Source organism: Salvia hispanica, chromosome 6, assembly GCF_023119035.1.
Source record: "Salvia hispanica cultivar TCC Black 2014 chromosome 6, UniMelb_Shisp_WGS_1.0, whole genome shotgun sequence".
NCBI lineage: Eukaryota > Viridiplantae > Streptophyta > Magnoliopsida > Lamiales > Lamiaceae > Salvia > Salvia hispanica.
Window position 1 is genome coordinate 31,894,284 of NC_062970.1, and position 14,498 is coordinate 31,908,781.

At 32.5% G+C, this 14,498-nt stretch overlaps 2 protein-coding genes across 2 annotated transcripts; both read left to right on the forward strand.

Annotated features, from left to right (window-relative positions):
- The first annotated feature begins 4,570 nt into the window (after positions 1–4,570).
- Positions 4,571–5,140, forward strand: LOC125196327 (sufE-like protein 1, chloroplastic/mitochondrial). The gene has a single exon (XM_048094798.1). The coding sequence runs from the start codon at positions 4,610–4,612 to the stop codon at positions 4,919–4,921; it is 312 nt and encodes a 103-aa protein (XP_047950755.1). The 5' UTR covers positions 4,571–4,609; the 3' UTR covers positions 4,922–5,140.
- A 6,977-nt stretch (positions 5,141–12,117) lies between these two features.
- LOC125195144 lies at positions 12,118–12,798 on the forward strand. The gene has a single exon (XM_048093337.1). The coding sequence runs from the start codon at positions 12,118–12,120 to the stop codon at positions 12,796–12,798; it is 681 nt and encodes a 226-aa protein (XP_047949294.1).
- The last annotated feature ends 1,700 nt before the right edge of the window (positions 12,799–14,498 follow it).

A 14,498-nucleotide genomic window follows, 5' to 3' on the forward strand; every position in this document is an offset into this window, starting at 1 on the left:
CTCATCCATGGGAGGATACTTCATCATCGATCTTCGGTTCCATGGGTACTGTTGTCCTAGAAACACTATTCGACAACGGCTAGAAACTCAACCTATGGCCGATTGCAGGGGTGGAGCTAAGAATTTGTAAAGAGGGGCAAATTTATCTAAGAAAAAAATTTAAGTATTTAAAGCAGGGTATTTGGTGAAAAACTAAAAAAAATAAATTTTATAATAGACAATATGTATATGAAGTAGAAAATATGAGGTAGGACAAATGCCCCTCCTAAGCTCTTAGTAGATCCGCCCCTGGCCGATTGTGTGGTCAAGTACACCGAACATGAGAATTTCCTCCTACCTTCCCAGGGATCTATTTCCCTAGACCCTAGTGTCTTGCAACTCCTCTAAATTGTGGTTACACCATTCTACTCATTCTTAGAGTCACCCTCTTTTTATGTGCAGAGTTTAAATATTCTATTGGCCTTCGATTTTTAAGAATGCAAAAATATTTTGTGGAAAGACATATCATAAAGAAATGAGATGCACATGCAAAATATCATGAGGTAGAGTTGTATGATGTTTGGAGAATTGTCTTTATGAGACCTTTCTATAATCGAATGGACAGTCGTACATTTTTATTGATGTGGACTATGTATCCAAATGGTTAGAGGTGATTGCTTTTCCAACCAATGGTGAAAACATAGAAACCAAAATTCTTATGAAGAATGTCTTCAATTGATTTGGAACTCCTAGGGCCATTACTAGTGATGGAGATTCACACATTTGCAATAAAATTTTTGCAACCCTCCTATCCAAGTATGAAGCTCATCACAAGTTAGCCACCCCTCACCATCTTCAATCTAGTGTCCGAGTAGAAGTTTCAAATAGAAATATTAAGAAAAATTATTGAGAAGGTTGTCAAACCATTAAGATTGAAAATTTTGGATAAGTGGCATATATGCGTGTTTGTGTTCAAGAATTATTTATAAGAAAAAACTGTCTATTTATTTTTGAAGTAGTAGTAAAATTTTATAGTTTATTTATTTAGCATTGGAAATTTATAGCGCAAGAAACTCATAACACAACTGAATTTATAGTGTTGGCATGAAATTAACCCAATCCCCATAAATTTGGTGTGAAATGAGATATTCCATCTGTCCCCTATTCTTTATCCACTTTATATTGGGCACGGATTCTAGGAAAGTGAATTGAAAATGTTACTAAGTCTCATTTTTATATATTAGTTGTATAATAAAATGTGAGTGAAATGTGAGGAGTTCTTAATATTTACTACTCTCGTTAATGATAAAAAGTAAAAGTGGATAATAAAAGGGGGACGGGCGAAAATAGAAAAAAGTGATGACAAAAAATGCAGAAGGAGTGTAAACTTTATCATTTTGGTCCTAAACTTTATCTTTTGAATTTTTTGGTCATGTACATTTCAAATCGGATCACAATTGGTCCTCCGTTAATAAGTCCGTTAATACTTAACAGTCAATAATTTTAATCACAATTTTGACTAACGTAAACAATTTGTAATGGGATTACCAACTCCTAATTATAATCTTAATTGTTTTAAGGATATATCATTTAAAATAACCAAATAAGATTATTAAAAAAGAAAATAAAGAGGAAGAAACAATATAGAACACTCAGAGACGTCTTTTGAAAAAAAACGAAACTTCACATCTTCCTCCTTCGACGACGCAATTGTTGGGCGAGCGGCGAGCGGCGGGACCAATCGAGCGAGCGGCCGTTTTTGTTCTCAATATTTTCTGAGCGGCGCGGCGGCGAAGGCGGTCTCGGAGACTACGGTGGCGGTGGCGCAGAGAGAGGAGGAAGAAGATCCGGTGAAATTGGAGGAATTTCTCAAAAAATCGTAGGTCAGAGTGAAATTGGAATTGGTATCCAGATATTTAGCAATAGATGAGCTGATATAATCGCGAAGGAGAAATCAGTGAGAATTTAGGGAATTTATGGTGAAATCGAATTGCGCGGGAGAGAGGAATTGGCGTGAGGAGGAGAGGATCGAGGGCTAAGATAGCTTCCCGTAGGTGAAGGAAGGGAGGAGATTCTCGGAGGGCAGGCGCTCTTCCCCTTCCCGTTCTCCTTCTCCATCTAGAGTTTCTTCCTTCTACCGATAAACTAGCTTAGCTCTTGTTCCGCCGCCCGTCGCTCGCCCAACAATGGCGCCGTCAAAGGAGGAAGATGTGAAGTAAGACGTCCAAGTGTTTTTAAATCGTTTCTTCCTCTTTATTTTCTTTTTTAATACTCTTATTTTGGTATTTTAAATGATATATCCTTGAAATAATTAAGATTATGATTAGGAGTTGATAATCTGATTAAAAATTGCTTAAGTTGGTCAAAATTGTGATTAAAATTGTTGACTGTTAAGTATTAAAGGAGGACCAATTGTGATCTGATTTGAAATGTATAGGACCAAATAATTCAAAAGATAAAGTTTATGACCAAAATGATAAAATGGACATATATTCAGGACTAATTTTGACCTATACTCGTTTTATTACTATTTAATTTTCATTACTTTTTACATTTTAATTTTAAAAGTTACCACTATTACATTTTTCTCCAATATAACTATTTATTTTTCATTACTTTTTACATTTTAATTTTAAAAGTTACCACTATTACATTTTTCTCCAATATATGTGAACATATATTTTGATTTATTATTTGAAAATTGCTCATTATTTTTATTTTTTATTTACTTATATTTGTATTTATAAATAATTATAATTATTTAGGAAAAAATATACTATCTCCGTATCGCATTAACTGTCACATTTACTTTTCTGTACCCGTTTTGTAAAAATGATAATAAATAGTTAAAGTAGAGAAATACTCGTAAAGTAAGAGAGAAAATAATGTAAAAAAGATTCTTGTCTATCTTATTCTCTCTCTTATTTTACTATTTCTCGACTTGAACTATTTATTAAGTATTACTCCCTCCGTCCCGGATTAGGAGTCACTTATTGTTATGGCTTGGGTTTTAAGAAAGAGTTGAAGTGTGTATTAAATGAAGTGAGATGGTGGAGTGTGTAATAAATGAAGTGAGTTGGTTGAAGGTGGGTCCCTTTTTGACTATTTGGTTTTTTATTTTTGTTTGGTTTATTTTAATGTAGATAATGACATTTTCATGTAATTTTGATGAACAATGGAGTAAAATTGTAATATCAAATATGGAAAATTTTAAATGTGACTCTTAAACTGTGACGGACTTTTATGGCAAAAAGTGAATCTTAATCTGGGACGGATGGAGTATTTTACAAAACGGGTGCAAAAAAGTAAATGTGACAGTTAATGCGTGACGAAGGTAGTATTATTGTAGCTCTATGAGTTATATACTACTCCATAAGTTTCGGAGTTAAGATAATACTCCCTCTGTCCGCGAATAAAAGTCCCGTTTTTTCATTTTAGTCCGTCCGCGAATAAGAGTCCCGGTTCACTTTGAACATAAATAATAATAGGGTCTCACCTTCCACTAACCCATTCCACTCACATTTCATTTAAAACTAATATATTCAAGTGGGACCCTTATTCCACTAATTTTTTTTTTCCTCCCACTTTTCTTAACATTTCTTAAAACCCGTGCCGCTCATAAATGGAACTCCTTATAGCGGACGGAGGGAGTACTCAATTTTATGACCATTCCATATAAAATTATCAACAAAAATATACTACTATATCCGTCCTATAAAATTAAACACTTTTGTAATTGTATAAATTTTAATACACATTTAATAATATAAAAAATAAATAGAAAGATAAAGTAATTAAAATATTATTAATGAAGTAATCTTTTTGAAGAAAAGAATTAAAAAATTATAAATAAACTATTTTTATAAAATAAATTAAATAAAAGAAATTATATGTTAATGGACGTGGGGTTTATTATCGAAAATCTTTTCAGCCCTATTGCTAGAAAATTTATACTCCTATAAAAAAAATAAGTACTCCCTCCGTCCCGAATAATTTGTCACATTTTTTATTTCGGTTCGTCCCATATAATTTGTCTATTTCACTTTTTACCATTTTTGGTAGTGAACTATATATACCATTAACTCATTCATACTTACATTTTATGTACTCCCTCCGTCCCAAGATAAGTGACCTACTTCTTTTGGGCACGAGATTTAAGGAATGATATTTAAATAAGTTAAAGTGGAGAGAGTAAAGTATGAGAGAGAGAAAAGTAGAGGAGAGAAGAGAGAATAAAGTAGGTGGAGAATAAAGTAAGAGAGATGACTTTTTGCTAAAAAATGGAAATAGGTCACTTATAGTGGGACACCCTAAAAAGGAATACAAGTCACTTATCTTGGGACGGAGGGAGTATAAAACTAATATTGTACTATATAAAAGTAGGACCCACATTCCCTAACTTTTATAACTCACTTTTTATTACATTTGTTAAAATCCGTGTCCGGTCAAAGTGGGACAAATTACCCGAGACGGAGGGCGTATTAACTCAATTGATCTTGCATTCAAATAGTCTGATAACTTAATCTAGTTGGGTTGATCCCAAATTCCCAATGTGTATAACTAATAACCCAATTCTATTTTATTTGGTATAAATAAAAATTGAGTAATTGAATAAGTATTGGACAGTAAAATGGCGTCGCGAGTGGCGATTTCAAGGGCGAGTCGGATCAAGACGAAGCTCGAAACGGCGCTGCAAGCCGCCGTTCTGGAGGTGGAGGACGTCTCCCACCAGCACGCCGGCCACGCCGCCGTCAGACATATGGAAGGCGGCGCGCAAGAGACGCATTTTAATGTGCGAATCGTCTCCGCCAAATTCCAGGACCAAAACCTAGTCAAACGACACCGTATGGTCTACGACCTCCTCTCCGACGAGCTCCAATCTGGTTTGCACGCGCTTTCCATCACCGCCAAAACCCCTAAAGAAGCTGGCATAGATTCTTAATTCAAATTAGCATGCTTCTTTCTTCCATTTATTCGACTACCCATTTTCATATGATTCAGAATTTCAGATTGTTGCTTAGATAGATAAAGGCCGAGTCTTTGAAATTCTGAATTTGATATCTGATTATTCAGTTGATAAATGAGACATCAAAATCTCTCCATGGGTTTTTTATGTTGTGTAGCTGGATTTATAGAAATTGACTTGCTTGAGTTTTACTCATTTTCTGTTTCAGTTTAGGTGAATTGATGTGTTATACTTATGGTGTCTGGATTTAGTTCATTATATTTGTCTGACCAAAGAATAGTGTACAACAATATGGGATAAACCAAAGTGAGGTTAATCTAGGATTATATCAACTATAGTGGTGGTGTGAGATGTATAATCTTGAGATAAAATATAATCTTGATGGAGACGGGTCAAGATACTTTGTCACATGTCGAGCTTTTAAGAAAACAACATGGCCTTTGGGCACAAACAAACATCACAACCGAACAACCCCTTAGTAGACAAGAAGATCTAGTGAAGGTATCAGTTCATGAGCTCTGTTAGTCATTTGTATTCCATGCCATGAAATTTCCCCTTGTCGCAATCAGCATCTTCCTGCACTAAAATGCTTGTGAGTTGTTCGATTACCCGTGTGATCTGGTGATCCCTCTTTCTGGATTTGCATCTTAGGATTCAGTGGGATGCAACTTACCAAGGGTGCATTCTCTTTGTGTGGTCATGCTCTGCGTTAAATTGTTGCATTTTAGGTACCTTTTGGTTTCGTTTGCCATTGAGGGCATGGAACTGAGTGGCTTGTGAATTCCTTTTTAGTTTGTAAGCAAGAATTACACTATTTACTGCATCAATTCTGTGGTATTGCAATGTGATTACCAGTGAATGTAGGAAAAAACACTGATAACATATGGTGAGAATGAGTAGTGATCAACTGTTTATCTTCTTTTATGTGGAAAACTGCATATTGTGCTTCAATACCACCTAAGTTTAATATAGTCAGGATCTGAATTCATATATGATACCTCATGTGATATACTACTAATACTATATCAAGCTTATTTGTTTACCTATATATATGGTGCCATGTTTTCCCTTTTTCTCCCTCATTTTCTTTATGGCTTATAACGTGCAGGAGAGATGGTTAAGACTTGAGTAGTTGCCTCCATTTGTATATTTTTCATCTCAAATGATGTCTACTACTAGGGGTGGATCAGTATGATATATTGTATTGAAACTACCATATCATATTCATATATATCATATTGTAAATTTGGTATGAGTAAAAACTAAACCCTTACTTTATCAAAATTTTGGGTATGCCTAATTTCAATATTGATAACGTACCGTCTTTTCAGTATACCATACCGAAATTTGGTAAGATATATTGCAATTCCATTATACCATTACATATACTTATATTATAAATATATTTCATAATTCATATAAATAAATATTTGGTATTCGTTGTATATATCATTTGTACACTACTATATTAATGTGGGTATATACATTGTATACTGTTTGCACGGTATGTATTGATGTTGCTATGTACACGCGTATATTGATGTTGCTATGTACATGGTATCTTGTAAATTAAAGGCAAAACACATTCTTAGGTCCTTATACTTTAATCAAAATGTTCATTAGGTCCTCGTACAATTTTTTCATTTTAATAGGTCCTTATACCTTTCTTATAAATTTCATCACATCCTCGTACAATTTTTTCGTTTTAGTAGGTCCTTATACTTTGATTATAACTTTTATTAGGTCTTTGTGCAATTTTTTATTTTAAGATATTCTTTTACTTTTATCTTAGATAATAATTTATATTTAATTAAATTTAATGAACCTTTTAATTTTATTATTTAACTTATCTTATGATTATAAATATTCAGGGAAACGTATCTTTCAATATAAATTTAAATAATTAATTGAAAATTCGGATTATTCTTAAAAAAAATTTCGATTTTAATCTTCAATCATCATGTTAAGCTTTTTATTATTCTCTACAACCTATTGAGATTATTGGATAACAAGATGATATTATCTTTATAGGCTATGCTAAATTAAATAATGGAATATTAAAAAGTTCATTAAGTTTAATTAAATTTAGATTATTGTCCTAGATAAATGTAAAAAAGTCCCTAAAATAAAAGATTGTACAAGGACCTAATGAAAGTTATGATAAAAGTATAAGGACCTACTAAAACAAAAAATTGTACGAGGACCTGATAAAAATATTGTGAAAAGTATAAGGACCTATTAAAACGTAAAAAATTATACAAGGACCTAATGAACATTTTGACTAAAGTATAAAGACCTAAGTATGTATTTTGCCTAAATTAAATTAAAGTATATATCGAAATCATGGTTTACTGCGGTATGCCGGTATATGAAAATTCTATCGTATCTAAACCTGTTAATAGTGTATCGTATCGTATTAAAATAATCATACATGGAAATTTTAATATTTTCGGTAATTTTTCATTATGACAAGTTCTACTCCCTCCGTTCTTAATAATTTGTCACCTGACATGAGTTTTAAGAAATGTAATAGAAAGTGAGTTGGAAACGTTAGTGGAATGTGAGTCTTATTAAAATGTGAGTGAAATGTGGGTTCTATTACCAAAAATGAAAAAAAATGTGTGAAAGGTAACAAATTTTTAGGGATGGATTAAAATAAAAATAAATGATAAATTTTCAAGGCCGGATGGAGTAGTGTTTTTTCCAGTCTCATCAAGGGCTAGCAAAATTTAATGGATCATTTCGGTGTTTAATTAAGATATGTTTAAATTTCTGGAATATTATAAAAATAAATTAGTGTTGTTAATAAGATTGATGCATGATTTAAGGGTGTAATTGAACGATTTCATCGTACTTACAGTAGATTACACTTTAAAATTTAGATTTAAATTTAAACATCCAACATTTATCTAAAAATAACGCAGTACTAACTACTATGAAGAAAATTACTGTATTAGTATTTTCTAAAACTCATAATTGGAAGAAAAAAAAAAGTTAAGTAGGCCAATGTGCTTATTACTACTAGTTCAAGTATACAAATTACAAACGAACGTAGTACTATTAACAAATTTACTCACAAACTAATGTGACAGAGTAGTTTAGAATTCAGATTTGACACACTTAATAAAGAGGTTTAATTGAATGGGTTAGGACAAGCGATTATCAATATAAGATCTTAGTTTTTCAAAGCGATTATCAATATAAGATCTTAGTTTTTCAACTCATTTGGACCTAATCTAATTTGGTTACATGTTACATTTTCAATTTAGTTATGCTATTTTGGTTCGAGTCGGTGCAACTAGATTAAAGTTGAGTGTAACAACTAGAGGTGTAGGGATATGTTTGTTTCTTGGATAACCACACCCCAACTCCACTAATGCAAATCATGATACCAACCAAGTAATGGAGAAACAGCACAATGGACCCTGCGATAGTGCTCATAATAAATTGATGGATAATTCTTAAACCACTTTATTCAGACAGCCTGGTTTCTAATCAAATTGCTAAAAGTAAACCCCTTATCACAGTAAAAAAAATTTCTCACCTTTCTTTGTATTTATTCCACTTCTCTCTTATATCCATTATTTGTCCATATTTATTCAAATTTGATGTATAAGTTCGGATGTTGCAAATTTATTTATATGTCGTCGCAATTCATTGAATTGTGGAGATATTTAGAAATAGGAAGAGCCACGATCAAGCTGATCACTTTAGCAAAATTTTCTCCTTTCAATAATTTGAGGAGGTCCATTCAAAATTTGAAAATGATATATTGGCCCTACCCTTATCTTTTTCCCCCACCAAATTTGGTTCCACATACACTTGGAAATGCCCTATTGAATCAAATTTGTGAAGCATGTGTATATAATATAGATACACAATGATGATTTATTTAATCTTTAACAACAAGACATGAGCGATCCTTTTCCCTTTGTCTGCTTCCATTATTATTTTGGAGTGCATAAAGGGTTTAAACAATAGTAGCAATTATTGACATAGAATATATTTTATTGCTATGGAATATATAGTTGTGCTCTTGAGGTGGTTGTGAAGCTACCTTGCATTTTGAAAAGTCTATTTCTCTCCATATTGCAGTCAAATTTGGAGGGGAAGACATGCAATAAATTATTAGGATGGTAACTGAGTATGAACTGAAACATTTTTTTGTTATATTTCCCTTGTATGAACTAAAATGATCTAACTTATATTCGTGATATATAAAACTTGACCTATATGATTGGTTATTCAGTTATGTATTGATTTAGTGACTGGACTAATAAGCTCATATATTGACACACAAGCAACCCCTATAAGCTAGTAAGTTGAATTATTAGATTCAATTTAGTACTATCGGTTTTTCTAAATCAAAAGTAAATAGTGAAAGGTCAACTTGTCCATTGTGTTCTTTACTTCAGAACAAACTATTTTCAAATTCAAATTTAAGTCAAATCAAATCATTAGAAAACTCTGTATATAATTGGTTTAATTGATTTATATATCACGATACATTGCATTGCTTGTGCTGCTTGGCTTGACTCTTTTATACAAATAGATTCTCTCTTACAATTAATTGTGACATGAAGTCGATTATTTATTAGTTGTCATCATAGTTATGTTAGATTTTAATTAATACTAGTAGTACTACTATTCTTTTTAGTATACAACATTACATTAAGTTATAGTACTAAGTAGTATGTAGAAGTAAGGTAAAATTTAAAAATGAAAATGAACAAAATGCGAATCTCAATCTTCTATCTGAAAAAACACTAGATTGCATTTATATATATTCTAAACTCTAAAGCAATAATATTACTCCACATTACATATATTTAATATTTTGTCAGTAAAAAACAAAATCTAAGAGGAATGGAGAAATTTTGTTGAGCCACCCTACCCTATACGCTACCCCTATAAATTAGTAACATCTCAATTTCAACATTGCTTTTCCTTAATTCTATTCAAACACGTATAAAAAATTTAAAAGCCACGGCCGCGGCCGCTCGGTGGTGGCCCGCCACCGCTACCAGCCACCACTATGTATTTCTTCATACATCTAATTGTCACATTAAAAATAGGCTTAGTACATTATTTAATACAGTTAAGAATGCTTAGTACATTATTTTTAAGTACATCATTTGTGCTCCAATTATAAGTGTCTTTATTCTTAGTGGCACAACTAGTAGTTGACAACTATGTAATCAACTTAATTAAGAGCATTTTTCTCTACGTTCTAAAATTTGGCAATTTTTCAAAATAAATAACAGATGTACTTAATTGTGTCTCCAAGTTTGTGTGTTTGTAAAATGAGTTTGTGATCATATCATTTTTGTTTCCAAATTAATGGAGTCACCAACTTAATTTAAATTGTAATTCGATTTCTATTAATCATTTATATAGCTCGGTAACACAAGCTATTTCTTCTCATGCCCTCGATGGTTAATCAGGATAATCTTAATTATTTCTATTCTCTTACCATTTGATACCTTGTTTTTATAGTACTGGCAAGACATAAAAAAGTTATTAAGAATAATAACTTTTTATATCAAGACTAACCGGATTTTATATCAACTATATATATAAAACCTACACATATTGAGTGTTGACGCAAAAAATTATAATTCAAATTTAAAATGTAAAAGATTAATATCATAGGTAATGATAATTTCTTATCAGAAAATAACTTTTTTGGATAATAATAGATAACTATAATATATCATACTATATTACTTTATTACATTATTTCCCTTAAATTAAATATATGAAAGACATAGTAAATAAATCAAATTTCGCAAAACAAGATTCGTTTATGTAGTAGATATTTTTATAAGTTTATGTTTATACTTAAACATTAGACCTTCGAGGTCTTTGATTCGCTTTTGTGATTAAAAATTAAAATAAAATAAAATATGCTTCGTAGTTTGTTATTCTTCATTTTTATTCATTTGCTTTCTTTTAAGTAAAATAAGGAATATATACACTTTTAATCTGAATTGTCTTAGTTGGTAGGGCGTATAACACCTCATAAACGTTCAGATTTCATTTGGCATTTGATTATCTCGAAAAGTGGAGTTATGCGAATCACACGAGTTGTTAATAGTACTAAACACGGTAATGCCATCTAATTAATATCTGTATCTGTATATCCTTAAGACGAAATTACAGGAAACAAAAATTAATTAATATTCAGGAAACACACTCCTCATTATTGTGCACACACCCCTAAGTTGTTGTCATTATGCATTATATTATAATATGTAAAAACTAGTATATTACTATATTTTAAACACATTTTTATAGCCAATAATTAATCTTGCTAAAGTTTGATGGACCCTTTTGACAAGTTGGCAACAACACTAAGTGAATTTTCTTTTCATTATCTGCAGACAGCCTAATCCTCCTCTATTTTGTGCTCTCTCATATTTGAACATTTATCAAAACCCTAGCTATTTTCTTATTTCTTTATTTGTCTCTCTAATTTTGCATGTCCCCCCATATGGACAATCATATTTATACGAAATCTTATGCTAATTAACAACATGTATATATTAATTATTCAAATTAAGAAAATAATACGTCCGTACGTATACATAAATATGTACTCCCATAAATCATAACATATATCTTTCGCAATAAAGGAAGAAATGACACAAATTTGAAGTTTTTAGTCGCTCAAACTTAGCATGCAACTTAATTGAACTTGTCCCTAATTTTGATGAAACCACGTCTTATCCATCAAACAAAGTTCAAAAAAAGACAAGACACAAGAGAGGTTAACCCTTAATCAATCATGGAATAATTAGTTATCAATTTTATAATAGTCTTGTGATTATTCAAATCCATTCTCCTCTCCACTTGCTCCCTCCTTTACTACTTAAATAGGAAAAAGGGTATGGTGGTTTTGTTTATTACTTGTGCGCATATATATATCATGTATAGTAGTTAAGCCCCTCTGCCTCTCCCCCCTCCCCCTTCTCATCTCCATTACAGAGACTCAGTTTTTCCTCACCATAAAAAAATTCTATACAAGTTTGTTTTTGGTTTTTGGCCTTTTTTGTATCATGGCTAGTTTTTGTCAAGTGAGTTATGTAGAGTCCAACATCAGTGTTATGCAAAGTGCAGTGAAGGCCATGAAGCTGCTATTTTTTTCAGCAGGCCTATTTTCCAGTATGGTAATGGTGAAAGAGGCATTGGTCCCCTTTTTGTATGAGATTTTTTTACCCAATCTCGTAGCTTTTTGGAATTCATTTAGGTATTTCTTGTCTTCTCCTCTATATATTTGTATCATCATCAATTCCGTGGTCCTGCTCATAGCAGCCACCTCCTCTACTTCCCACAACAACGACCACGACCACGACCATGACCCTCCACCGCGCTGGGTGGAGGTGCCACATCCAGAAGTCGAAGAAGAAGCAGAAGCAACAACGTTAACATTATTGTCAACAAGGAGTAGTGAATCCACCTCTAGTGAAATTGATGATTGCATTGGCACAGCACAAGCTAGTAGTGATATAATTGATGAGATGAAGAGTGAGGCGGAGGAGGGAGAAAGCGAGTGCACGATGGAGTCGACATGGAAGACGATAGTCGAGGGGCAGTCGAAAAAGCTGAGCAAGAGTGAGTCTGTGCCACCGAGAAGGAAGGTGGAGGAGCAGAAGGTGATGAGGAAACTGGAGACGTTCAACGACAGGGCGTCGATAAGGCGACTAGGCGGCCTAAGGAGAGATCCGTCGGTGGATGTGGAGGCTTTCAACAAACAAGTTGAAGCGTTTATCAACAAGTTCAACCAGGATATGAGATTGCAGAGGCAAGAGTCTGATCAGAGGTTTTTAGATATGATCAAGCGAGGACTCTAATTAATTTATTTGCCTAGCCAGCTTGTGTTTTGGTTAATGAACATTGTTTTTTGTTTGTTTCATGTAAATCTTGATGGGAATTGTAGATGTAGTTGCAGTGTTTAATCTTTTCATTAGGTATATAGTTTCTCTCTTTCTCTAAAATAAGATGTGTAGAAGCTGGTGGGTGGGACAGTGACATTCCAACACAGGAGGGAATTCATAATTCTTCATATTAATTACTACAATTATTACTTAAAGTTAAACCCACTTTTAATGTCGAATTTTCAGTGTTAATAAGTACTAGTACTATTCAAGAGTTAGTTTTAATGGGCAACTTTTGGCACGAGTGTACTAAGTAGGATAAGTCAAGTTGTTGACGTAGTGATAAGTAATAACTGTCACGCCAAGCATATATGTGTCCTCCCAAGAACATGAAGTGATATTTTCCCAACTTATGGCATGCCTATGTTTCTTTGCCGGTCACCCGTTAACATTCCTCTCTTCTTTATATCTGAATTCACCGAAGTCGTTTATAGGAATAGGAATGGCAAATCGTGTGAATTGGACAATCTGATAACGACTTAACTCAATAAAGCTTAACCCGAACATGACTTATTAAAGAAATTGTCAATCCGAACACGAACTTGACCTACTACTTTCAAACCCGAACACGACCTGAATCCAACACGAACCTGTTAATGACACGATATAGTATGGGTTGCCACCACATGATACCGACCCTGATATTACACAATGAAAACCTGACATTACACGATTAAACCTATGATAAAAATATGATTTAAACCTGATTTACAAGAACTTAAAAGAATAAAAGTAAAACAATTTTTTTTTTAATTAATATTAATAAAAATAATGAAAATAATAATATTAATACTCTCTCAGTTCCACTCAAGATGTCCACATTCTTGAGTGACACATGATTTTATGAGGAATTATTAGGTGAAATAGGTAAAGAGAAAAAAAATAGTTGAATATTTTAATGAGAAGAGAGGAGAGAGAGATTTGTTGTAAATATAGAAAATGGACATTTTGAGTGGGACAAACTAAAAAGAAAAAGTGGACATCTTGAGTGAGACGAATAGAGTATTTCTTAATGGGTTATCCACATCAAACCCAAACCCAACCCAAAATTATCGGGTTCTTAATGGATCAACCTAATAAAGACACGAACCCAATAAGATTCGACTCAAAACTATTAATTTCATAAGGATTCGTGCCGTGTCAAAAAATTTCAGCTATAGTCATTAATACACGAAGTGAAGATGAATTAGAAGATATTGAATTCTAATTCAATTCAAAATCTTGCGTTTAATTGATATGAAATGAAATTTTAAAAGAATTGTGCGCACACATTGTACGCACACATCAATGAATACACATTATATAAACACACAATACACACACATTAAATGCACCCAAATACAACACACAAAAGTAATATAATTCACCATTTTAGAAGTTTGGGAAAAATTATGTCCCATATAACATGACATATTTCTATTTCGTGTTTTACTTTCATATTAATAGAGTATTGATTAAATTCTTAAATATAATAAAAGAATTAACCCTAAAACTTACCATGTGCCATCTCACCCCCTCATTTTCATTTCACTCTACCTCTCTCTGTGTTATCTCCTCTCACTCTGCCGCAAACATTAAATTGAAACCATCGACACATTTCCTTATGTCGTCGTGAC

Coding starts and splice junctions, on each gene's coding strand:
- LOC125196327 (XM_048094798.1), top strand. CDS start 4,610: ATGGCGTCGCGAGTGGCGATTTCAAGGGCGAGTCGGATCAAGACGAAG.
- LOC125195144 (XM_048093337.1), top strand. CDS start 12,118: ATGGTGAAAGAGGCATTGGTCCCCTTTTTGTATGAGATTTTTTTACCC.